Here is a 27,756-nt window from a genome sequence, read left to right as displayed (position 1 = left end):
TCTATTAATGCCTTGGGTTTAAACAAATCAGAACAGAATTCTTGTAAATATCTTGTAAAAGACTGTACACATAAGCCATTAAAGAGTTCTAACAAACTTCACATACAAGGTGAGGCCAGAGCAATTCCTGGAGCAGGCATATTTGGAAAGTCTCCATTGTGTGTACACTTGCAGACTGAAAGCAGAAATATTATCAGTAAACAGCTGGCTGACTGGAGTGAGGGGATATTGTATCTAGTCTACGCTGGCGTGTCCTCTCTCTCTGGTCAGTGCTGAGGAGCAGGATGGGGGAGGTGTTAACAGCCGTCTGGCACAGAGAGCAGCTCGCTCACACAGCCGGCCTTTCACAGCTCATCCCAGGATAGAAGCACATCACCTGAGGTGAGCACACGTGTGGGAGTGTGTATCTGCGGGACAAAAGGAGTCCTGTCTGAAGACGGGTGTGCCCACCTCGTACGGAGAAGCGGTTTAACGTAAACGTGTCCATGACATAAACTGTGACCCTATTAATGCGGGTGTATGTTTCTGACCTTTTCTACAAAGCTTCATATTTTAGAGCAAACGTAACAGAAATACTGTATAAGAGTAAACACACTCGGGCTGTAACTACGGCTGAGAGATTCTTTTTTATACTGAAATCGCCATTTAAAAGAGGGATTTTTAGAGGAGTAATTTTCAAATCACAAATTTACAACCACAACTAAACGGTCACCTGGGTCACTTGGCATTCAAGTCTCAAAGAGAAAAATCGCAAGTAAATATTTTCCCAAATTGTTCTGCCCTAGCTTTAATGATTGAAAAATTCATTATTCAAGCTGGTCGGATACAGTGGTGTCTCGATTGAATACATTATTCAAAACAGCAAAAATAACAAGTGCCTGAAAAGATGCCTTATGTTAATGTTTCCAATTTTAGTTTATTCGACATTCAGCATTATTGTACAGGGTTAAATTTACACACTCTTACCCACCAAACGCTATTGTTTCATGTGATTTATTTATACAACAGTAAGTTAAATTGAGTACATGTGTAACGAAAGATGTCTTGCAAATCAAACCCCATTTTTCAGGTTTTATTTTATATGCCCTCTGTTCAACTTATGCTACAAAAACTCACTGACCAATCAAGGTTCCCTCTGCTGTTGGCATGACTACAACCAAAATAACAGAATAACGGTGTTCCGAGTCAATATCAGGAGGACCAGAAACTCCAAAAGCAGCTCAAACTGGGCTTCATACAGAGCTAAACATGAATGAACTCAACATTACAGCTTCCAAATGAAGTGAAGAAGCTCTTCCAAAATGGACAGCAGCTCATTGTCACCAATTGTCTGTTCTGCCAGGAGCAAAGAACCAGATTTGATCTGCATGTTAAAACATGCACCTCATTTGTTTGGTGCTTTAATGTTGATCTGTGTCTCTGAAATCAGCTCAAACTCAGATCACCTCACTACATATATGGTCATGTTATACATTTAATTCACTATATTTGCAGTCAGAAGGAATCTGGGGGAGATTTTAAAGAAAACTGCCACTTTAAACTAACAAATTCTTATTCATAGATCAAAGTATGTCTCAAAGACGGCAGTCTCAGAGGAGAGAAGCCTGTTTCAGAAGCAAAGAATGATAGGAGGGGTTTAGGAAGGCCCAGTTCGTTCCTCTGCCAATAAATTCCAACCACTGCTTCAAAACGGACGCACGCAACGAGCCTGTGCTCAGGAGCTCTGCAGCAATGTGCTTTCAGATTACCTTACAGAGGCCTTCTTTCACTCACAGCACTCAAAGCAGTGATTTCATAGCCAAATAACTTCAGGGGGAACTTTACTCATCTTTCAACATTCCTGCATAATTAAATCATTAATTTGTAAATAAAGTAATTCAGAGTGGTTTGGTGTGAAATGCTCTGTTCTTGCTGAGTCAGAATTATCCATAGTGGTGGTGACGGCCAGACGGCCACCTCTAAAAGCTCCCTGACAGAAAGTTGGTAGAGGGGTACATGCAGGGTGTCGTGAGGCAAAACTGTCCCCAAAGAAAACTTTTTTTCCAGAATTACTACTCTTTTAACAACTATTATTTCAACTATTTCAACTTTTCAACTATTATTTCAAATAAACACTGAAAGGACACGTGTAGATTCACTGGTGGTTTTGGACAGTAACTAACACGGCTATATTTGTGCTGTAGTCATGGGGACCCCTGGTTCCCATCACCAGCACTGTAAAGAAATCCGAACCATTTCACACCAAACCACTCTGAATGACTGTTTACATCACAATGAATGCATTATACAGAGATGAGATTCCCCTTTAAAATGATGATTCAGTCGAAAAGCAAATGCACACAGTTGCTCACATTTACCCAAATTTATTTGATCGGTCGGCACAAGTTTGATGTCTTAAGTTCATGTCTTTAAACAGAAGAGCTACAAGGTTAATGTTGCTCACAAGCAATGCAAGCTTACACTCAAATAACAGGGTGCTAACTGAGACACTTGCGTCATCAGACACCTATTTAAAACTCTGACATGTCAAGATATCTTAAATAATGGCTTCTGACACTGTATGGCACTCTTTATCATCACATAGCTTAAAACAGTAGCAGTCATCTTAAAAGACTTATAAATCTATTAGAGATTACTGAACAACACACAGTTTGAGAGAAGTGTGACGATTGAGACCTGCAGCTGCACTTCTATTACGTGTTAGCTACATTAGGCTCATAGCTTCAGTTTTAAACCTAAAAAAAGGAATAAGATACAAGACACATTTTTTTTCATTACCCCCGATGAAATGCATCAGAAAAGACATGGTGCTCAAATTTTTCTTCTTCAGTTTAGTGCTGGGACTATGGGGGTAAAGTTGCTAACAAACACAAAGTCAATGCTCACCCAATTTGTTTTCTGTAATTACATCCCAAATACATCTCTCAAGCTGCACCCAGATCTTCACTGAGGCAGCAAACACTTGTGGATGTGGTTTTGCACACCAAATTATTTACTATGATGTTCTGTTCATTTTTATAGGTCACAGCAAGTGATACAATGCTTTAAACCACATTGCCATCCAAAGACCTGGATGCAGTTTGAGAGAGGTTTTGTGGATATGTTTACAGAAAAGATTTAGGTGACTTCTATTGTCTGTAAGTATTGTTACTCAAAGCACTATAAAGTAAAGAAGCAACAGGCCTAATTGGACACCAAATACATCTTAGCTGATCTCTAACTGTATCGGAGATAAGTGAGGAAATTGAATAGATTCGATTTTTCACAAGATCATTAATTTAAGAAAGACCTATCTTATGGGACAGTCCCCATGTTGGAGTTAAGTTACCCATCTCGCTGAGAAGTGCTGATTTGTGAAAACCCTCTTTTCTTTTTGGTTAATTCGAGAAAGCAGCAGCTGGGCTCCTGAAGCATGAGATTTAAAGGGGAATTCCACAAATTTTTCAGATTTTCAGCAAAATTCACTGGCTGACAGTCATTCAGAGTGGTTTGATGTGAAACAGTAAGTTGTAGAGAAATTTACAGACTCTTGACAGACTTCTTCACAGTGGTGAAGATAGGCACCTGAGGTCACCATATCTACAAAAGAAATAAAGTCATATTATTTACTACGGAAACATCAGGCACGATATATTTCACCGTTTTGTGTAATCATTTTCTGTCCGGGAACTTTCAGAGGCATTAAACTCCTCATGTGTCTGTGCTCTGACTAATTTTCTCTAAAATAGAGCATTTTGCACAAAATTACTCTGAATGACTTTGTTTACATCTTAACCATTTAATCATGAGAAACTTCTGAAAAATCTGTGGCGTTTCCCTTTATGCCACAGTGAATCTGTCCACAGTAAAGTAAAGGGACATGGGAAATGGGGGTGCTGAGGGGAAATGGGGCTGCAGCACCCACAGATTTCAGTTTTGGTTAACTGGAACAGTTAGAAATATCCATCCATCCATCCATTTTCTAAGCCGCTTCTCCGTCAGGGTCACGGGGGGGGTGCTGGAGCCTATCCCAGCAGTCATCGGGCAGGAGTATTGACATTAACAATGTATTTTAATTAAAGCGAGCTGTCTCACCCACAGTAGTCCGCTTTGGAGCCGTGTCACTAAAACATATACAGGTTCATACACAAAGAGGGTGAAAGTATGTGCAGAGTGAGCTGTCAGCTATTTCTGAGCTACACAGCAGTTTTGTATGTATACCGTATATCTCTCCCCACATTATAGCACGACACATTGTTTGATACATGTTATAAAAAACATTCAAATGGAGAAAAAAAAGGCAAATCGTTTTGCATGACGTCACCATACAAGTCATGTTCATACAGCTTAAAATTTCAGCGCCTTCAACTTAAAACCCCTTCCTGCGACCCCGGTAAAGTGTGATATTGTTTAATATGGCGTGACCCAGTGCAGTGTTAGAACACTGAGTGGTGGTTTTGGGTTGGTCGCTGTTTTTGTCTAACATATTGGCAGCTTCGCCTCCAACTGCTGCTCAGGGGAAATCTGGAGCTGTGGCGCCAAATTCAGCGGCCGTTTAAACTGGGACTGTTGGGTAACCGTGCTGGAATGCGCGTATTTGCGTGCACATGCAAAGAAAAGACAAGAAAAGGAGAGAAAAACGTCACTCTCATATGTGCTCCATCTCTCTCTCTCTTTCTCTACCTCCCCTCCACCTGCCAGTCTAACCACACTTCCTGTTCTTCTCAGTCACCTACAACTGCAGGACAGCGTGTGCATAATGTGAGCTCTTGAAAAAGACGTGTTAAAAACAAACCTTGTGTTATCTATTTTAACACGCTTTGCGGCAAAAGGTGTTAAATGTGTGCAAATAGTAGCAAAAAACAGACAAATTTTAAAGAACACCAAGTTTGGCATAATTCAATCATTGAGATGTGAACAAAAGCCATTCAGAGCGGTTTGGTGTGAAATGGTTCATTGTCAGCAAACTGGGTCAGATTTCTTTACAGTGGTGGTGATAGGAACCAGGGGTCGCCATGACTACAACACAAATATAGACATTTTAACTATATCCAAAACTAACAGTGAACCTACACGTGTCGGTTGCGTGTTTATATGAAATGTTGATAAATATAGTAATAAATTTGAAAAATAAATGCACTTCTCCACCTTAAAAATTAACTATAAATACATTGCAGAACAAGACTCTCAGTGCTATTGTAAAGCAATTTATCGCACATCATATAACTATTTACTGTAATAACTTTGTGAGGGAGGCATTAAATTCTCTGTGTGTCAGGTTCTGATCACCACCACTGTCAACAATTCAGAAAGAAAATGTTCTAATTAAACCACTCAAATTTGAAGAAATTGACTGGACACTGTGTGCTTTGGAACACATCCATTTTGAGCAGGTGAGTAAAGGTAACAGACTTTATGAACTGTGGTGATTAAAAGATAACAGACTTGAAGCCAAAAACTAAATTTTCCTTGCTTTTTTTTTTATTAAAAGAGGATGTAAACATTGCTGAAATTTCTAAAATGTAGCCTTCACTCATGTTCACTCAGTCCACATATGTGGAAACAGCCTGTTTTGATTTTATTGTTTTGTGTGAGGTCACAAAAACCAACGCATTTACATGTGCCCACTACATACTCAGCCTACAGCAGCTGAGCTCCAATTTTAATACTAATGAGTTTTAATATTAATGAGTTTTAATAATGGATACAGAGAGGTTGGAAAGCGGACATGTAGAAATCAATGACGTCTGTTCTGGTACATGAAACCACACACGTCATAAGTGACCCTCAGAGGAAATGAAAGTACTACAAAAATGTAGATATGGGCCCTTTAAGCTGTCAAAACAAAAAGCCCAGGTTGGGGGTGGGGGTGGGGGGGGGGGGGGGGGGCAATGAAGAAGAAAAAGTAAAACCTGAGTGACATTTGAAGGTTTCCAGTGTTGAACATCCATCACAGTTTCCACTGAGGCGAGGAAGACAGCAGGTGTGTTAAACCTGTCCCCTCTCAGCTCAGACCAAACACATCCCTCTCAACAGCTCGGCCGACGCAGACACACACGCTTCCCTATCCTACGCAAAACGCACGCATGGCGGAAGCCTGCAGGACACACTGCAGAGGGTGTTATAATTGTTCTTTTAAAGAACTTTCAGAACTGAGTGGATGCGGCCAACATGCCGACATCGGTGTTCTACTCACAGCGATAGCGTTCACGAGAAAATGTTGCTCAGGCATGGAGTTAGCACAGTGCTAACTGGGGTACATAAGCTTCTATTACTTGTTAGCTATCAGGGATGTACACAGGTACTCAAGAACTCTGTTTATTGTTCAAAGGTGCCAGTATTCGAGTAATAAAATCACTATTCAGGTATCCGTTTTTTTGTTTATTTTGAGGATGGAGACGTTGTCCATCTTCACACACAAAAATGTCCTGGTTGATCGACTATGGAAATGTGGAACTGTGGAAATCAGATTTTTTCCCTTTCCTTTACGTGTTCATCTGCCCACTTACAACCCACTACATTTTGTCTTGAAATTCCTTTAAGCAGGGATGTACAGATCCGATCCAGTGTGTGGGGTATGGAAGTGTATTGAGGCAGAAAATGATATAAAAGACCTAATGCCTCATTCTCTGATATCTTCCTAGGTTTGTTCTAATACGTGTTGTCGAGAAAGGTTATAAGAAAAAGCCTATGCCAGATTCATGACATGTTCTTAAAGTGCAGAACTGTTCACACCTTTGTGCTCTTGAGTGTGTGTAGATTCTGTTCTTACCTAAAAACAAATCAGAATAAGAAAACATTGGTGAATGGTGAATGAGGTCCATAGTCCTTAGTCCTATTTACTTTTATTTACAATCAAAGATCATGATGACCAGGCGAAATCAGCTCACACTTAAGTACAAAAAGCAAGTCTAGTTTCATGTGGGCAGGCGGGACGGTCCCAGAGACGACACAATACATTCATTAGAGCCAAAAGGCTAAAAGTTGCAAACCAAACAACAGATTCACAGAAAATGATCCGGCTTCAAATGGATCACAACACGGCATGACCGAGTTCACAATTCACAGTGTCTGAAAGCGGCGCGGGCCGAGCCTTTTCCAATATTTCAAACACAATCGCTAAAGAAAGTGTGAGGCTAATGATGCTTTTCCTGCCGGCTTTTTTTCCCCCAAGTAACCTCACTGAAACCTCACACCCCCCGTTTCCTCATCCTTCATGCCACCACAGAGTCTCACTCAACCTTATACTCTGTGAAGAGAGCCACCGTGTCCTGTCTTTATTTTTAACACTGTGTTCGTCCCCTTACCCTTGAGTTACAAAGATTAGACGCCAGCGGTGTAACAACGGCAATAAAGTATCAAAGTATTGCAGCTACCAAGACGATAAACTGTATCGCCAATGTCCCTCCCTGTTGTTTTAGTCTTCAAAAAAAAAAAAAAAAAAAAAAAACTGTCCAAGATCTTAGCAAAGCAAATACTTCCCATCTGCATATCTGATCACAAACCAAGCATAAATGATCCAGCTGAACTGGATTTAGTGCAGCACAGTATATGGAATGCTAAATATAAAATCACTGCATTCAGTTTTTGATATTTTTTTCAAAATGAGGCACTTTGTCTGTTATGACTCATCAAATGTCAGGAAAAACAAACACTATCATGAAAACTTTGTATCATAATAGTAGATTTTCAGCAGAACGTCCAGTTCTCATGCATACTGTCTATTTTTGTATTGTTTACAGCTCTTTAAAGATCAGAGGTCTTCAAATCCTAACCATGAATCCAGTTTTCCAGTCCTGCATTTTAGAATCACTGTATGGCACGACACGAGGTGGCCAATCAGTTACATCAACAGTTCAGTTCAGCGACTACAAAATCCAGGGCTGGAAAACTGGAATTAAGGTCCATTTCTATCAGCTGAACCCAAGTCTGATCATAAGTTGGAGTGTTAAGTACACCCTAAGCCTTAGTAGTTAGTTTAAAACTAGCAACACACAGAAATTCAGTAGCACCACAGACACTTACGGTACAGCTTAACTGTGCGTAATGTCGTTTTTCCATCAATCACATCAACCAACATTTTCTTATGGCAGAACGTATACCTGCTACAGCATACATTTACATTTTAAATGATAACAAAGCTACACTGAAACTATATTACCTCACTACTGTTCAAAAGGACATGCTAAACCAATCTGAGTAGCATATAGAACACTGTAGAATCAAGACAAAATATCCCAAATTAACCCAAATCTTGATTTCAGAACTGAAAATTCTATCTAACCTGTAGCTGTGCATTTACACCACTAACAGAAATTCTAGGAGACCAGAGAAGCATATTTTATGCTTTCGTATCCACGTCCATTAAACACGCACAAAATGCAGATGCACAAACTGTTTAATGCACATTAATCTCAGCCATTAGTAGCCTATATTTTTGACTGTTAAAACACTATTAGAGCATATGCAATTCAACAAGCGAGCGCAGCAAAAAGCAACAGGAATTTCTTTTTTTCAAAAAAGTAGTTAAGATGCTATGAGCTGATTTAAAAAACAGGTTTAGCTTCCGGACGTCACCTCAATTCTCCCAGACATGATCCAGAGTATTTTAACTTTTCCTCCATTCATCATAAAGCATTAGCACCACTTAAAGAGTAGCTGGTATGATCAAACTGGAGATACAAGTTTCTGTATCTGTATAGTGATGGCATGTTAGTCTGAAAGACAAAGGAACAAAAGCGATTAAGTGATAAAGACAGACTGGAAAAGAGTCATGTAAAAATTCATTCTTCAATAAATTGTTGAATTATGACTATTTTGGCACATGAACCTGGACTTGGACCTGGAGAATTACAGACTGCAATTATTTTCTCCATTTGTTAGCATTCATAATCACATGTCGTACATATCAGAAAATGAATAGGAGGCCTTTTCATTCGTTAAGACACAAACATAATAAAGGAAAGAAGACAATGCATTTCTTCAGCCACGTGATGGGTCTTATAACAGAAGACTTTAGCAGACTTTGTTGCTGTAACGTTTTTAGAAGGCGGTGACGAGTAATGTCTGTTAAACAATGAGTAACCATTTCTGTCGACAGCTACAAAATAGAGCTTGGCAATACGTCACAAGTGTAATATCACGATATCTCCAGAAGTTTTAATAATACACGATTTTCTGACATCTGATAAGCTGGAACCAGACAAAGTAGCACCACATTAAAAACTATAAATCCAGTGACGTTTACTCAACCGTTCACACACTGTGCTTCACTCAACCCAACTGAACCGGCCTAATTATGCTCGCTTTGTAATGAACCACAGTTTTTTTTTTTCAAAACTATAATATACTCATTAAAAAGCGATTTATCACAACATTGATAAATATTGCCCAGCCCTACTAGGACATAAGGTAGCTAAACAGCCAATTTAGCCACTTTAGGCTTATACTTTAATATTTGCATCACAATGAAAAATAACGAATCACAATCTTCAGATAAGATTTCATGATTGTGGGCCTACATAAACCCGCACAAATGTTATCAGTGGACCTTAGTTGTAAATAATAGGAAAAATGGAGGAGTTGGCCAGTCAGTCAGATTTTTTTCAAATCAAGCAATCAAATTGACTCATAACAGCCCTAAACTACTAAACAGGCTGACATGCGTGAATGAGATTTTATGTGGACACTGGAATGAGAGGTCTGAGTAACACTCCCAAAGGCCAAAGCAGACAGTGGCCACTGGCAGATTTAGAGATAAAGCGGGAAATCAACACACACATCTGAGGGAGGAAGCCCCTCTCCACACACACACACACACACACACACACACACACACACACACACACTTAAGCAGCTGTCCACAGGCTGGGAGAGTGAGCAAACTGGCTGACCAGTCTGAGCAGGGCAGCAGGAAACAAAAGACTGCAGAGTGCAGCTGAGACCCTTCCTGTCTCACAAACACATACATACACACACACACACACACACACACACACACACACACACACCCCAAAAAGAACACAAAGACAAGTAAAGGACCTCAAACACACACATACCCTTGAGAACGTTTTGCACGATGATACTGGAATAATGATATCAGTATCAGCATTTTTCACTTGTTGTCTTTAATACAGCACTATATAAGGAAAAAGTCAAAGTGAAGACAAGAATTTCCAAAACTAGAATTCAAAAACCGATTAACAGCTACAGAGAAAATGGGCTCCTAACAACCACTTGGAAGACCTGGTAGACATTAAAACTGCCCCCATCAGATAAACGTCACTTAAAGCTTTCATCTTTGAGAGAGAGGAGAAAATCCACAGCTGTTTCTGTCCATCTGTCCACTGTGAGAAGAATACTCAGCCTTACGGGTCTGAAAAGATGTATAGCTGTCAAGAAGACGTCACAGACAAAACACGACATCTACACTACAGCCCCCAAACTGGACTTCTGGGTCTAAATTTGCAATTGCTTGGTTTGTGAGAAGCAGAAAATGTTAAACAAACTACTAAGACTGAGATTTCTTTGAAAGTGAAACTGAAAGACACCGAAGGGGAGTCTCCTGAAATGGAAGATGGAATGAAGGTAAAGAGTGACATACTAAATATTGAAAAAAATATTCTATTTAGTTGTTGCGCCTGGTATGTATGATACATACACTAGATGGTCAAAAGTATGTGGACACCCCTCCTAATTACAGAGTACAGGTTATTGCTAATAGGTGCATTAAATCAAGCAAATAGCCATGCAGTCTTCATAGACAAACACTGGCAGTAGAATGGGTCGTACTGAGTGACTCCGTGAGGAAAAATCCCTAATTATGATTTTTCAGACCAGTACTGTGATTGAGATGGTTTTCTGTAAATTAAGTTTAAGTTTGTTTTTTTGTTGTTGTTGTTGTTGTTGTTTTTTTTAAATGTTAGCTAAAAAGGCCAGTATATCCATAGCCAGTTAGATGTGGTTATTAGGGCTGAGCAATACTGCAAAAATACAGTATCAAAATATCTGAAAATGTTTTCACGATATACAATACATATGATTTTTTTTTAGTTAAGTGGAATAGATAAGTTAGAAAAGACCAAAAGTGCCACATTTAAAAATACTGTCAAAATCTATAAACATCCTGATTATACAATGATTTATATTCAACTTTTTACATACTGGACTGCTCTAAATCCAGTTAAACAAGACTAATTATGCTCTCTTTGTACTAAAACATTCAGTTGTTCAGTTATAAGCACTGAAAATATCTACAAAAAAACCCAGAAAATCATACTGTGATGTAATGTATCACGATAATGATAAAATATTGTAAATTTTCCCCACCCCTAGTGGTTCTGTTATCCTGAGTAGTTAACTTTATTTGCATCATATAGATGTTTATTAGGTAAAACATTCCCAAATTAAAATGTGTAGGTGAAACTTAAAATTGTGCTCTTTCAAACTGCAATTTGGATATAAAAACCACGAATCCTTCAGCCGTACATATCGTCAAAATAACCATCTTTAAATTAAACACTTCTAAAAACTAGCTGCACATTTTCCTGCACCACACAGCAGAAATGCACTTAAATCACCTTTTGTATATGAACTAGCCCAGACGTGACACCACAAAGAGGAACACGATGCCAGTTCTGCTTGGTACAGAGATCAAAGTGTGAACTGGGAGGGAATATGGGAACTCCAGTGATGTAGTCTCATATTTACAGGTCACTGTGCACCAAGACCTCTCCAATAAGAACATTCATGATGAGTAATGGAAGCTTACGCTCCACCAGTAAGCATGACGCTAACTGCATGCTTCAGTCATTACACATGTGCCACAATCCACACAGACTTGTTCATTAATCTGTAATAGATGTGCTTATGTCTAAATATAAGTCTACACAATAATATACAAGTATAAATTTGGTCTAATTTAGATAACAGTGTCTATGTTTACATGCAAAGATTTTTGCCAATACGATTGAATACAATCGGATTACAGACTCAGACTGACGTGTTTATCTGCTCACTCTGCTCAACAACCTGATGAAAATCTTCGTTTACATGCCGACTACAAGTAATCCGATGCAAAATGACGCGCATGCGTGGAGCAGCGCTGAGAGTAAACGTTACCATGACAGCGAACATCACGTGAGGTCCAGTCGGTGTGAGATGAGTTTCCAGTTGGCGCGCTTGTGTTTTTAATGGCTTTAAACTGACGTCAGACTCAGAGAAACGTCCTTCACATGCACTTATAAAGGAAGACGTCGTGCTCTGAGACACATAAGCTGGACGTCTGTCCCACCGCCGTCTTTTAAAGCTCAGAGTATAAACCTCGTCTCCTCTGCAGACCAGTTTCTGCTCCGCCGTGCTGACCGGTATAAACCTTTCGCTGTGACGCGCCGCGCATGCGCAGAACTTCTCACACCTTCCGACTGGCGTGTAATTATATTCAGGCGTTTACACGGCTATTATTCTTCTATTTAACAGATTATTTAGAGGTTTACCCACCTCGTTCAATCAGATAGAAATTGTATTCCTATTGGCCTCAATCAGATTAGTCTATTCCGATTGAGGTGTTTACACGGACATATTCCGATTGAGCTATTAGTCGGATTATTAACGGATTATCAGGCTGCATGTAAACGTGGCTAGTGTGTCATACAGCGCCTGAAACCACATTAGCAGGTCTATTAAGCTGGGGTTACACTACATGACTTTTACCCTGATTTTAGCCCAGATTCTCAGTCTGGCCGAGTCTGTGCTAGCTGGCTGTAGACTGCAGATTTTTGAGTCAGAGTTGACAGTTGAACAGAGAATCAAGTGTGTGAGAGATGCAGACTCCGATTTGTGGCCTCCCATTGGTGTTTCAGACCAGTCGGAGTTTATCAAACATGTTTGATTTTTAGCACCCAACTCTGAGTGTAATCTACTAAACTGGTCAATGACTAAATCTGAACGGATTCTTGCAACAGCCAATGAAAACTAAGAGTGCAAAAGAAGAAAATATAGCAAGCAAACCATGAAAACTCACTCAAGTGTGGAGCGAAGCTTTTTAATGAGCTGAGTTTAAGCACATTTGAGTTTATGTGCATTTCAAGTTTAAAAATACCACACTGATCATATTTTTAAATCCATGAGCCTCATTTAAACATGTTTACCTGCTGCTTCTTTACCGTGTCAGCGCAAACAACAGAGAAAAAGCAGCAGCAGCCCCACGTTTGTTTGTGTTAATGGGAGAATGCATGAACTCATGCACGTTCCGTTCAGTTCAGCAACAGCTTAAAAGTCAAGTAGTGCGTGATCCCAGATAGTGTGAGATGCTTAGTCCTTTAAAATCTTCACAGATTATAAAAATTAATGTACCCAAGACTTGATTATAACACTAATGTAGAGCAAATGCGAGCAAAAGCATCAATTACTTATTAGCCTCAAAGCTCCAGTAAAAGCTAAAGAAGAAAACCTCAGACATCAAACATGTCTTGTCTGATCTAGAACATTTGGGGAAAAGTGGCAAGTAGCCTTCATCAAACTTTATCACCTTAATATGCAGGTATTATCAAGTTCAGACAAGGCTAACAGGGTGTTGCTAGGCCTTTGCTAAGATATCCCAAGTGGCTGCTAAGGTGTTGCTAGGCCACTTCTAGGGAATCCCTGGCATATGCTAAAGTGTCACCAAGTGCTATGATGTCTCACGTAGTTGGCAAGGTGTTGCTAGCCCACTGCTGTGTTATCCCAGGTGGTTGCTAAGCTGTTGCTAGGTCAGCGCTATAGAAACCTAGGTGGTTGTGAAAGTGTTTTTAGGCCATGGCTACAGAATCCTAGGTGGTTGCTAAGGTGTTGCTAGGCCATCACTATAGAAACCTACGTGGTTGCTAAGGTTTTGGAAGGCCATCGCTATAGAATCCTAGGACATTGCTAAGGTATTGCTAGGCCATCAGGCCTCAGAAGCCTCTTGGGCTGGCCGTTTGATGCATTGCGGCTATGAGGCTGCCTGGACTAGGGACCTAAACGACTATTTCGTAGCTATGGGGCTGCTTAGATGATGCTGCACTGCAGCTGTGGGGCTGCCTGGACTGATGGTGTTTGGCTGCAGGTAAATGCTCCCCCCCTTCACGGCTAAAGACATTTTGGGCCTTCAAGGCTTCCTAGGATGACTGCCTGTGTGAAGCACTGTAGATATGGAATGAGACTTTGCCCCTGTGGATAAGGACTCTTTCTGGGCTAGCTAAATGACTCAATACTGTAGTCATTCTAATTCCCCCTCAGCAGCTGTTGGAAATGTAGATTGTGTGTGTTTGTGTTCTGTGTTGTTTTACTTACTGTTATGTATTTTGTTATTTTCTGATTGTTTTTTTTTTTAAGTGTCCTTGGATTTGAGCAAGGTGCTAAATAAAATTGCAATTATTATTATTATTATTATTATTATTATTACTATTACAGAATTAAAAAAAAAACAAGAACAGCCAATAAGAAGTGACTCAAACGAAACAATTCATTCTGGAAAATAACCGAACTAATGAAAATAGTTTTAACAGGTTGACTGCATTTCATAGCTACACTTCTCCTTTCATATCCCCAGGACTGGCCGACCCACAAATAAAGAACGGGGCAGCTTTCAAAATACGCCGACCAACTGTGTTCCTCACATTGTGTGAAAGGCTTGTGTAACTGCGACTGCTGTTGAGAGAGTCATCGGCTATTAGGAACAGCAGATCTTGAAGATACTGAAAATAATACAGGAAATGTGAGATCAGGTTCAAGTCCCTATTAAAAAAGATCATTTCAATAATGACATTACATACTGAGTGTTTCAATATGAAGTATAGTTTAAAGGAACAGTTTGGGAATAACCAATTTAATACAGTTTCCTAACGTAGCAAACAAGTAATGGAGGCGTATACCTCACCAAAGAGCATCATACATTTTAGGTGAACTATTCCTTTAAAGGCCTGAATAGGAAGCCCTGGAAATGGTAGATCACTCTGAGTACTGAAACAGAGGCTTTTAAATTACAACAGACTCATCACATAAAGTATGTTTACTCTCTGTTAATTTTGTTATGCCCAGAACAGCCATTGCATTGCTGTGTTAATTCCTGACTGGGGTTTTAAATAAGTGCCTGATATTCACTTCTCTGCACACATGGCATTATCTAAAGCTCTGCTGTAAGTAAAGGAATTCAAATCCATTCAAGAATCATGAATCATGAATTCATATCTCATGAAATGAGCTCAGGCTATTGTCTAGTATAACTATATATGCAAACATTATGCTTACATATACAAAAAAAAGGTTTCTTTACAGTATAAAAAAGTATGCATACAATACAAATATGTGCACATATTCCTGCAACACAAAAAGTACAAAGTACTCACAAAGAGTAAAAAAAAAGTGTTCAAAGTTGTTCTTACAGTACAAAAAGTCTGCAAACTTTAACCTTACAGCACAAAAATGTAAAGTGTCCTTACAGTACTCAATATAGATTGTACAGCAAAGTCCACAGCAATGCAAATTGACACATCTACATAAACCCGCCCATTCAGTGTCAGCAGCTTAGCTCCATCCACTAATAATAATGTTATAAAGAGAGTTTCAGCCTAGACTGTTTTACGAACAAGGCACAATACAGGGCAGCAGAGCAGATCATTTACATAAGTCTTCCTTTAAGCCATTGCAACAAAAGTGACCTCTTTAATTGAAACAGATGAGGAGAGGCTGGGAAATTATCATGTAAAAATGAATTAACACCGTTTTCAGTACATAAAACCACACAACCAATAAAAGTGGCCTTACATAGCATTGTGAACTGAATTGTAAACCACTCCTACAGAAAAGAAACTTGCTAACAGCAATGTCACAACACGCTGGTATGGGTAATATACCGCCGGGCCCTAGATCCCCATAACCACATAAATTTTATTTCTTTATTTCACCCATCCTCTACTCATGCAGAACCCTAAATCACTCTGCTGATCCCACAGACGTCACCTACAAGATCACATGCTCGACAAGCGTCTTTGAGAGAGACGATCAGCCAAGAGAAAGAAAAATGAAAAGAAAAAAAAAAAAAAAAAAAAGAGGCTGCGTTCCTGCTCGGCTGCTGCATCCGGAGCAGAGTGCAGCTGTGCGCCATGCATCCTGCACAGGCAGCGTCTACACAAAGGCAACGGCCTAGACAGCATTCAGTGCCTGCTCTGGATCCAGCACCATTCCCAACATCACAACAACTGCACTCTTCTGCACACTAGGGGTGTAGCTAGCGCTGAGTATCAAAGTTCAACGCTTCTATGGTTCTGAGTATCAAAAAATACCTTGTCATTCAAGGCCAAATTTCATTTCACATACCTAAGCATTCAGCCTTACCATTTGTTTTACATTTTTGACTGATGATTGGCGGTCTAAATTACCTTCCATATGCATTGTATTAACCTCAGCTCATCAGGATTAGTCTGCAACACATCATGGGCAGTAAATACACAAATTTAGAGTACCTTGTTTTCATTTCTAGTTTAAGCCACACCCACTTTCACAATCATATACTTAAGGTGCAACAAATGGAACATAAATGGGTTTCATTAGCTGGGAAAATACAGTAGAAGAAAACACACCACTGGCCTTTCAAGACCAACTAAAGTTTTAACTTCTGACTTAGTAACATTTGGTGCTATTACACCTTAAGAGGGAGGCACCAAGTAATATTTGCATATACAATGTTTGTTTATAATGCTTTTAGGCGACGGCAGCGAGTAACATTTGTTTACTTGGTGTTCATAATGACACCTTTAGAGGGCAGCAGCGAGTAACGTTTATTTAATTGATTTGTGTTAACACCTTTACCGGGCGACAGCAAGTAACATTTGTTTAACTGATTTCCGTTAATAACACCCTTAAAAGGCTATAAAAGGTGGTACGGTTGGTTTATATGAGCTGTGCCTGTCTTCATCAGGGAACTGCCAAATATCGGCAGATGGGAAGCAAAACAGCTAATCAGAGAATTTACAATTTAGTGGCTATGTTTCTGTTTTAATATTTGCACACTACATACACACACACACACATATATATATATATATATATATATATATATATATATATATATATATACACACACACACACACACACACACACACACACACACATATACATATACGTATGTGTATGTGTGTATGTGTGTGTGTGTATGTGTATGTGTATATATATATATATAAAAATAAAGAATTTTCTTAATTGCTATTGTTTATTTATGGGGCAATTAATCATCTGCTAAAATCTCACAATCATGGCAGGCCTAACCCTAGTTAGCAGTGTGGGTATTGAATAACAATACATATATTTTCAGGTTTAATAAGATTTTCCCTTCTAAAGTTAAGATTAGATTTCTGTTATTTAGTGTTAATTATATACATTACACAGAAAAATGCTCATGTTATTGCAAGAGCAGCTCTCAAAAGAGTTTAAATGAGCCATCAATAGTAAAACCTGAAGTGCCCCATATAAAACCTTATGTCTCCAATTTCAAACATTGAAAAACCAAAATATCATAAAGCTACAGTACAGATATCTACACTAAGGCTCACTAAGCATTAACTAGAACTTAGTGTTTCATTTTGTCAGGTTCTGCAGTTTACCCAAAAGAAACAGTCAGAGTCTAAGAGGCGAAACCGTGATGCACATTTGATATTCATTTATATCTCCAATTTCTTAATACTGCATTGAAATTGTTACACACGGTGGCACATATGATCTAGGCCTACAACAAACACGGCTGCTTCCTGTTAAAATGGTGTACAGTTTTCTTCTGTATGAATGGGCACAGCCTGTATGAACAATGTCTATGGAAACACGCTGTTCAACATGTTGAAAACCTGCATAGATGTTGACAATGACACTGCACGTTTGCCCATTTAGCGTGTCCTGCACCTAGGCATAAAGCACTGCTTTCTATTTTTGGCAGACCGGTGCACGGAGCAGTTCACACTTAAGAGGTAAACCTGTTCTGATTATGACGTCTGAAATTTGAGGACCTATATCTTTCCATCTTAAGCACTTGTGGCACGTACTAGAGACAAGTTAGAAACCATTGACAAAGGAATGCCACAAAGCTTAAATGGCCCATATCTAATCTGTAAAGTTTCAAAATGTAGCATTCACTCCACAGTCCTTAGATGGAAATCAGGCCCGTTTTGAACGGCTTGTGATGTCACAAAAAAACAACATATTTTCATACTATTCAGCCTACAGTAGTTTAGCCCCACTGAAGTAATAAGAAGCATTTTAGACTGGACTTCTTTTTGAGGCACCATCGGCAGCTAATCAAAACAAGCTCATCTACATTTACATACATTACATTACATTACTTTTAACAAACTGATTTTGTGAGGTCACAAAAATACATAATGTCCATCTATTCAGCCTAAAGCAGTTTAGCCTTGTCCATTCACACTGAAGTTATAGGAGGTGTTTCAGCCCAGACTGCTTTTTGAATGACAGGGCAGCCATTCAGAACACAGATCCTTTACCTCTCTGCCCTAAAGGCAAGGTAAGAAAACAGCCTGTTCAATTCTACACTATTATGAGACATCATGCTGCCAGGTAAAAATGAATTAAAACTATTTTTGGTACATATAACCACACAAACGTCCTAAGGGAAAAGATAAAATACAGGAAAAAAGCGCAGGATATGGACCCTTTAAGATGGACATAAAACGCATTCAACAGCAATTGCTGCGTAGCGGCCAATGAAATCCTGACCGGGCTGAGGATCAGACCAAAGCTCCATTCAGCTTGAGATGAGAGAAATGGAAGTGAAAGCGGAGCCCTACTTACTTTCTCCCTCAATTTTGTCTGTGCCCCTGGTCCATATGATCTGTCTCGTCTCCAGCTTCACCTGAAATGTCCTCCTCTCAGGTCTCTGAGATTTTTTAGAATAGAACAGAGTAAGCACGGTGCCCAGCTCCAAATCACGGTAAATGCTGTTGAGCTCTGTGTCGCTTGGGGTACATGCCACAGGGCCATTGGAAAAGAAGGCAGCAGCCATGGCCATGCTCCTCTTGGTTTTGTCCTTCCCTTTTATTCCTCTTTTCAAAATAATTCAGAGCCTCCCGGGCCTGACCAGGACACCTAAGAAAAGAGGCAAGAAGTTACCAAACAGCAGCTGCACCAAGAACTAAGAACACTAAAACCTCCAAGTTCCACTACCCTGTCTACTATCTAAAGCCCATTGTTTTTGCTTGACGTGCTTACATTTCATTAAATCGTGTCAAAGTGGACACGTTTTTTAATACCCTATTAGTACAAAGCCATAAGCAACAGTCTGAACTAGAACAAAAGAAAAACCCAAGATGTTAAAGAAAGCTACAGACTGCTCTCTCGTGAGAGACTGTACAGACTGGTATTAAATGACAATATCATAAAGCAAACCATGACACAGTGCTGAAAGTTTAACCGTGGCAGGGTGTGGGCTAGAAATTACATTTAACACAACTTAATCTGAATCTAACCTATATTTCACCTTACTATGTTTATTCATCATCTGTTTAAGATTATAATTACATATAAACATAGCCTATAGTGTAAATAAATACACACACAATTTTTATATATATATATATATATATAAATTATGCACAAGATATTTACATAATCTGTTATAGTCTATAATGTACCTTAATACATTTAACTGGAATTTGTTGAAGCCTAAACAACCAAAATCTGCAATAGGATTAACTACTGTTGCGCATTCTCTATAGACTTCATTTGTAAACCGGCTGTGAACTACAGAGTTTGTAATCTGTGGTAGGCTAAACAACATTTTAATCTGTAATCTACCTTAATACATTTAACCATAATTTGTTGAAGGCTAAACAACGAATCTGCTATAGGATTAACTATTTTACGCATAATCTATAGACTACATTTGCATACCAGTTCTAAACTACAGAGTTGAGCGTAATCTGCTGTAGGCTGAACATTATAATCTGTAATCTACTATAGTCTATAAACTCCAGTAATACATTTACCTGCAATCTGTTGAAAAATAAACATAAAACCATTTTCTATTTAATGCAGGTAAACATAATCTAAACAGCTTTCATCCACAATAGTCTATGGTCTACATCTAAATAGCTATATCGTTAAACTGTTGCAAACTATAAATATCATTTAACCGGAATCTGTTTTAGTGTTCCACATGTATTCATTCACCTACAATATGTACAACAATAAACATTTAACAATTTTCTATTACAGGCTATTTTAATGTAGCTACATATATTCTGATGCAGGATACAGTGCATAGACTAAATTCAACCATATAGATTAACTAAACTGTTGTACACTAAGGGCTGCATTTAACCATAATCTGTTCAAGGCTATAGACTAACTACATATATACATTTAAAATGAACATGTGGAAGATTAGACAACGTTTGAAGGATTATCTCCCCACAGGATAAGCGACGTTTACCTCTAATCTGTTTTAGTCTAGGTTAACGCTATATTTAAAGTAGATTACCGAGCGTTTATGTGCTAAGCTAACAGCTAATAACGTTATGATTTCATCCCGAGTGGATTCGGCTAGTCTAGCGCAACAACTTTCCCGTTTTAATCCTCAAAAACGGCTTCGTTCGTTTCGTCAGGAGCGAAATAAAAAGAGGAAACTGTGATTTACTAAACTGTATTCGGCAGGTGGGATGATTTATGTGTTAGATTCTGTTTGGGTTCCTTTTCAATGGGTGGAAAAAAGCAAAGAGGGAGCGGAGCTGTTATTTGCCAGCTTCTTGTTCGAATTCTCCCGTTCCACCTTAAATGGTGCAGCAGTTACATTGTGGTGCCCGAGGCGTCAGAACGTAACTGCTGCACCATTTAAGGTGGAACGGGAAATTCGAACAAGAAGCTGGCGGAGAGCGAGTTTAAAACGTTACAGGAAAAAATAAGGAGTTTTTCAAATGAAAACAAACAACGTTTCGGGTTTCTTACCGTTTAATAACGCAAATGAAACGAAAGAAAAGCACGAAGATTGACCGCAATCTCAGTCCCGCACATGTCGGTAAGTAAGGAGGGACGGAGAGGGAGATGGAGAGACCGCGGAGCGGGCTTTACTTCATCCTGCGGCGAAAAGAGAGGCGTCTCGGCTCGGTCCCCCGGTGTGGATGTCCCTGGGCTCGGCGTGCCGTGGAGCTCCCACTGTCCGGGTTGCAGGCTCTCCCACACGGCAGCAGGCAGGCAGGCGGCCGCGGCCCTTCCCCCATCCGACCCCCTTCTGCACAACAAAAGCGCAGGGAGAGGAGCACGGCCTCTTAAAGACACAGACCCAAAATACAGCTCAGACCGACCCATCTGATCTCATACATGGCAACATATGCACATGTATCAGAGCAGGTCAGGTATGTATTTAAAAATATACACACATATTATATTGTGTACGTATATGTAATATCAAATATTGGACATATATGCATAATATATGGACTACATATATGTCTGACACATGCATAACTGTACAGTTGTAACAATTACTAATACTGTTACCTGTTAAATTTTTCATATTCAAATGTGTCAGACAACAATATTTTAATTTATTTTAATATTTTAATGATTTAATGATTTAGTATGTAGTTACATAGCAGTTATACTAATTTTCAACTAAAATAAGATGTACAAAAAGTTTATATTCTTTAACATGAAGCTTGCCAATATGAGTAATAAATGCCATCCACATGTGAATGCTTCTTTATTGTATACTGTTTAACATACACTGTATTTCCAAAAGTATTCATTCACCCATCCAAATGATTGAATTCAGGGGTTCCAATCACTTCCATGGCCACAGGTGTACCAAGCCCCTAGGCCTGCAGACTACTTCTACACATTAGTGAAAGAATGGGTCGCTCTCAGGAGCTCAGTGAATTCCAGCGTGGTACCGTGATTGGACGCCACCTGTGCAACAAGTCCAGTCGTGAAATTTCCTCACTACTAAATATTCCACAGTCAACTGTCAGTGGAATTATAACGAAGTGGAAGTGATCGGGAACGACAGCAACTCAGCCATGAAGTGGTGGACCATGTAAAATGACAGAGTGGGGTCAGCAGATGCTGAGACACAGAGTGCGCAGAGGTCACCAACTTTCTGCAGTCAATCGCTACAGACCTCCAAACTTCATGTGGCTTTCAGATTAGCTCAAGAACAGTGCATAGAGAGTTTCATGGAATGAGTTTCCAAGGCCGAGCATCACCAAGGCCTTATGTCGCCAAGCGCAATGCAAAGTGTTGAATGCTGTGGTGTAAAGCGCTGCCACTGGACTCTAGAGCAGTGGAGATGTGTTCTCTGGAGTGTGGAATCACGCTTCTCCGTCTGGCAATCCGATGGACGAGTCCGGGTTTTTGGGCAGGAGAACGGTACTTGTCTGACTTCACTGTGCCAAGTGTAAAGTTTGGTGGGGGGTGTTATGGAGTGGGGTTGTTTTTCAGGAGTTTGGCTCAGTCCCTTAGCTCAGGTGAAAGGAGCTCTTAATGCTTCAGCAGACCAAGAGATTTTGGACAATTTTATGCTCCCAACTTTGTGGGAACAGCTTGGGGATGGCCCCTTCCTGTTCCAACATGACTGCACACCAGTGCACAAAGAAAGGTCCATAAAGACATGGATGAGTGAGTTTGGTGTGGAAGAACTTGACTGGCCTGCACAGAGTCCTGACCTCAACCTGATAGAACACCTTTGGGATGAATTAGAATGTAGAACCATTTTCAAAAAGGTTCCATAGAGAACAATATACAGCACATTCTCCATCAATCTGAAGAACTACTGCACCATGCAGAGAACCATTTAAGCATATAATGGTTCTTTACGGAACTCATGGTTCTAAAAAGAACCATTGCCTTTACTAAAGAACCCTTGAAGAGCCATCTCTTTTGAGGGTGCATCCATCCTATCTAATTTGTAATTAGTGAATTGTACTTATAGCTGATACAAGACTTAAATTGCCACCATAGAAAAGCCTAAGGTGACCAAGTACAATGCCAACTAATCCTTCCCGCATTGGACTGCATTTGCTAGAGTGATGGACCTCCATCTAGTACCTTTGGGATGAGTTACAGTGATTCAGAACTGATCATCTTTCTTCAGCACCTGACCTCACTAATACTCTTGTGGCTGAATGCCATCAGATCCTCACAACAGTGTTCCAACATCTAGTCTAAAGTCATCCCAGAAGAGCAGAGTCTGTTACTGCAGCAAAGGAGGACAAACTCCCTATTAACACCCTTCAATTCAGAAGAAACGCTGGAGGAGCAGGTGTCTACAAACGTTCTAACACAATCACTTAATATTAAAGTTGCAAAAAAGCAATCCATCAAAGAGACACTTTTAGTTCCATAGAAAACCTTTCAACTGAAGGTATTTTTTTATTATTAAGATGGGTGGGTGTGAAGAACCTCCATGTAATGTAACAGTTCTAGGCACACAGAACCCACAAGTTGATAGAGAAACTTTAGATTGTGTGAAGATTCTTTAAACATCTACAGAGGAATTTCTCCATTGTTTATTTTTCAGCATAATTCTATTGTTTGGATGTAAAATTCATTCAGAATGTTTTGATGTGAAATGGATCAACTCTGACTGACTAAGATTTCTTTACATCGGTGGTGATAGGAACCGGGGTCACCATGACTACAACACAAATATATACGTTTTATTTACAATCTAAAACCTCCAGTGAACCTACACGAGTCTTCTGAGTTTTTTGATCAACCAATGTTTATCTAATCTCGGAGTACACTGAGGATGACCCTCAAAGCATTACAACAGAGAACAAGGGACTGAACAGAGAAGCATTGAAGTAAAAAGGTAAAAAAGAAGAACAAACCAGTAATATGATATTCTTCTTCTTCTTTCAGCTGCTCCCTTTAGGGGTCGCCACAGTGGATCATCTGCCTCCATCTTGCCCTATCCACTGCCTCCTCTACTTTTACACCAACCATCTCCATGTCCACCTTCACTACATTCATAAACCTCTGAGGCCTACCTCTTCTCCTTCTACCCGGCAGCTCCATCTCCAACATTCTTTGACCAATATATCCACTATTCCTCTTCAACACATGTCATAAACCATCTCAACCTGGCCTCTCTGGCTTTATCTCCAAACTGCTCCACCTTCACTGTCCCTCTGATTTGCTCATTTCTAATCTTGTCCATCCTTGTCACTCCCAACGAAAATCTCAGGATCTTCATCTCCGCCACCTCCAGCTCAGCCTCCTGTCTTTTAGATAGAGCCACAGTCTCCAAACCATACATCATAGCAGGATGCACTACTGTCTTGTAAACCTTCCCTTTCACTCTTGCTTCTATCCTTCTGTCACACATCAGCCCTGACACCTGTCTCCACCCACTCCATCCTGCCTGCACCCTCTTGTTCACCTCTTTTCTACACTGTCCATTGCTCTGGATGGTTGACCCAAGATATTTGAAGTCATCCACCTTTACAACCTCTACTCCTTGCATCTTCACCTTTCCACCTTCCTCCCTCTCACTCACACACATGTATTCTGTCTTGTCTCTACTGACCTTCATTCCTCTCCTCTCCAGTGCAAACCTCCACCTCTCCAGATTCTCTTGCACCTGCTCTCTACTCTCACCACAGATTACAATGTCATCTGCAAACATCATGGTCCATGGAGCCTCCTGTCTGACCTCATCTGTCAACCTGTCCATCACCATTGCAAACAAGAAGGGGCTCAAAGCTGATCCCTGATGTAACCCTACCTTCACCTTGAAACCATTTGTCACTCTAACTGCACACCTCACCACTGTCTCACTATCCACATACATGTCCTGCACCACCCTAACATACTTTTCAGCTACACCTGACTTCCTCATACAATACCACAGTTCCTCTCTTGGCACCCTATCATATGCCTTCTCTAGATCCACAAAGACACAATGTAGCTCCTTCTGACCTTCTCTGTACTTCTCTACCAACACTCTCAATGCAAAAATTGCATCTGTAGTACTCTTTCTGGGCATGAAACCAAACTGCTGCTCACTGATCTGAACCTCTCGCCTTAGCCTTGCTTCAACAACTCGTTCCCATACCTCCAAGGTGTGGCTCATCAACTTTATACCTCTGTAGTTACAGCAGCTCTGCACATCACCCTTGTTCTTAAAAATGGGGACCAATACACTACTTCTCCACTCATCAGGCATCCTCTCACTCTCCAGGATTTTGTTAAACAACCTGGTTAAAAAGTCCACTGCCTTCTCTCCTAAACATCTCCATACCTCCACACGTACGTCATCTGGACCAACTGCCTTTCCATTCTTCATCCTTTTTAAAGCTGCCCTCACTTCAACCTTACCAATTCTCTGCACTTCTTGATCCGCTATCTCTCCCCCCCTTGTCCTCCTCTCTCTCTCATTTTCCTCATTCATTAGTTCTTCAAAGTACTCCTTCCATCTACTCAACACTCTCTGTTCACTCACTAGTACATTTTCCTCTCTATCCTTTATCAGCCTAACCTGCTGTGCATCCTTTCCAGCTCTATCTCTCTGTTTAGCCAAACGATACAAGTCCTTTACTCCTTCTTTACTGTCCAGCCTCTCATACAGCTCATCATAGGCCTGAGCCTTTGCCTTTGCCACCATTCTTTTCACTATGCGACTAGCCTCCCAGTACTCCTACCTACTTCCTTCATCTCTCTGGTTATCCCACTTTTCCTTAGCTGCCTTCTTCTTCTGAATATTCTCCTGGACTTCCTCATTCCACCACCAAATTTCCTTGTCTTCTTTCCTCTGACCAGACAAAACACCCAACACATTCTTGCCAGTTTCTCTCACCACCTTAGCTGTAATTTCCCAGTCCTCAGGTAGTTCCTCACTGCCCCCAAGGGCCTGCTGCAATTTTTCCCTGAACTTCCTGCAACTATCCTCCTCCTTCAGCTTCCTCCACCATCTAATCTTTGGCTCTGTCTTCCTCTTCTTTGTTTCTAATCTCATTCTACAGACAACCACCCTATGCTGCCTTGCTACACTTTCCCCTGGCACCACTTTACAATCTCCAATCTCCTTTAGATGGCATCTCCTGCTAAGGATATAATCCACCTGTGTGCACCTCCCTCCACTCTTGTATGTCACCCTGTGTTCTTCCCTCTTCTGAAAATATGTGTTCACCACAGCCATTTCCATTCTCTTTGCAAAATCTACAACCATCTGACCTTCCGCATTTCTGTCTTTCACACCATACATACCCAGCACCTCTTCATCCCCTCTGTTCCCTTCACCAACATGTCCATTGAAGTCTGCACCAATCACTAATCTCTCCTTTCTAAGTGATAAGTGATACTATTTTGATCCCACAACCGGGGAAATTCCACCTCCGCATTTAACCCATCCGTGAAGTGAAACACCACATACACACTAGTGAACACACACACTAAGGGGCAGTGAGCACACACTTGCCCGGAGCAGTGGGCAGCCCTATCCACGGCGCCCGGGGAGCAGTTGGGGGTTAGGTGTCTTGCTCAAGGACACCTCAGTCATGGACTGTCGGCACTGGGGATCGCACCGGCAACCTTCCGGTCACAGGGCCAGATCCCTAACCTCCAGCCCACGACTGCCCCTCTAGGGACACCATCTACCACTTCATCCATCTTACTCCAAAATTCCTCTTTCTCCTCTAACTGACAACCAACCTGCGGTGCATATGAACTGACCACATTCAAAATTACACCATCAACCTCCAACTTCAGGCTCATGATCCTGTCTGACGCTCTCTTTACATCCAGAACACTTTTCCCAAGCTGTTCCTTTAGGATTATCCCTACTGCATTTCTCTTCCTCTCTACACCATGACAGAACAGTTTGAATCCACCTCCAATGTTCCTGGCCTTGCTTCTTTTCCATCTGGTCTCCTCAACACACAGAAGATCTACCTTCCTTCTCTGCATCATGTCTGCAAGCTCTCTGCCTTTACCAGTCATTGTCCCTATGTTCAGAGACGGTACTCTAACCTCCACACTCCTGCCTTTCCTTCTCTGTCGCTGCCTTCTAACCCACCTTCTTTCTCTCCTCTTTGATGGTCTTCGACCTACAGTAGTCCAATTTCCACCAGCACCCTGCTGGTCAACAGCACCGGAGGCGGTCGTTGTTAACCCGGGCCTCGACCGATCCGGTATGGCAATCATATTTGTGATCCGCATGATAGTTTTGGCACAAGTTTTACGCCGGATGGCCTTCCTGACGCAACCCTCACCATTTATCCGGGCTTGGGAGCGGCACCAGAAGTACACAAAGGACACCCCTAATGGCTGGGTTAGTAATATGATATTGATGATGTTAAAATAGTGGTAAATCTGAAAAAAAAAATTCAACTAAACTGCTCAAAGAACTATTTGTGGTATATTTAAAGGTTATTGTATGTCTGAAAATGTGAAGATCTGGGTCTGTGGTTTATGGGCCACGTGATACTTTAGTGCTCATAAACCTGTGTTAGCCTCATGTCTGTATAGTTACCAGCAATTCCCCATTTGAAGAAACACTGCAGGGAAAAATACTTATAATATAATAATATAATAGTATTAACAGTGCTAGACTTGGGAAACACTGGCTGTTATAGATAGTTAGAGAGATATTGTTATTACAGTGTGCATTAGAGTGTGGTTTTGTCTACCTGTTTCCAAAACAAAACAAAACATAAAATAATAAAAATGTCAGCTTGTGTTGAAAACACAATGCACCAATGTTGTCAGAGATCTGCAAATTTAGTAAAAGAATAGATTGGTGAAAAATCTAATTTACC

General features: G+C 40.4%; 1 protein-coding gene across 2 annotated transcripts in view; it reads right to left on the bottom strand.

Annotated features, from left to right (window-relative positions):
• The window catches only part of plcg1 (phospholipase C, gamma 1), a 64,753-nt gene extending 43,509 nt beyond the window's left edge, over positions 1-21,244 (bottom strand). For both annotated transcript variants that reach the window (XM_017698224.2, XM_017698225.2), the window contains exons 1-2: positions 20,948-21,244; positions 18,797-19,090 (exon numbers count right to left, since the gene is read on the bottom strand). In XM_017698224.2, the coding sequence (XP_017553713.1) occupies positions 18,797-19,013 (217 nt within the window). In that variant the 5' untranslated portion in view covers positions 19,014-19,090; positions 20,948-21,244. The remainder of the gene's footprint in view (positions 1-18,796; positions 19,091-20,947) is intronic.
• Positions 21,245-27,756: the final 6,512 nt, after the last annotated feature.

This window comes from Pygocentrus nattereri, chromosome 9 (assembly GCF_015220715.1).
Source record: "Pygocentrus nattereri isolate fPygNat1 chromosome 9, fPygNat1.pri, whole genome shotgun sequence".
NCBI classification, from domain to species: domain Eukaryota; kingdom Metazoa; phylum Chordata; class Actinopteri; order Characiformes; family Serrasalmidae; genus Pygocentrus; species Pygocentrus nattereri.
This window is presented reverse-complemented; position numbering and strand designations above follow the sequence as displayed.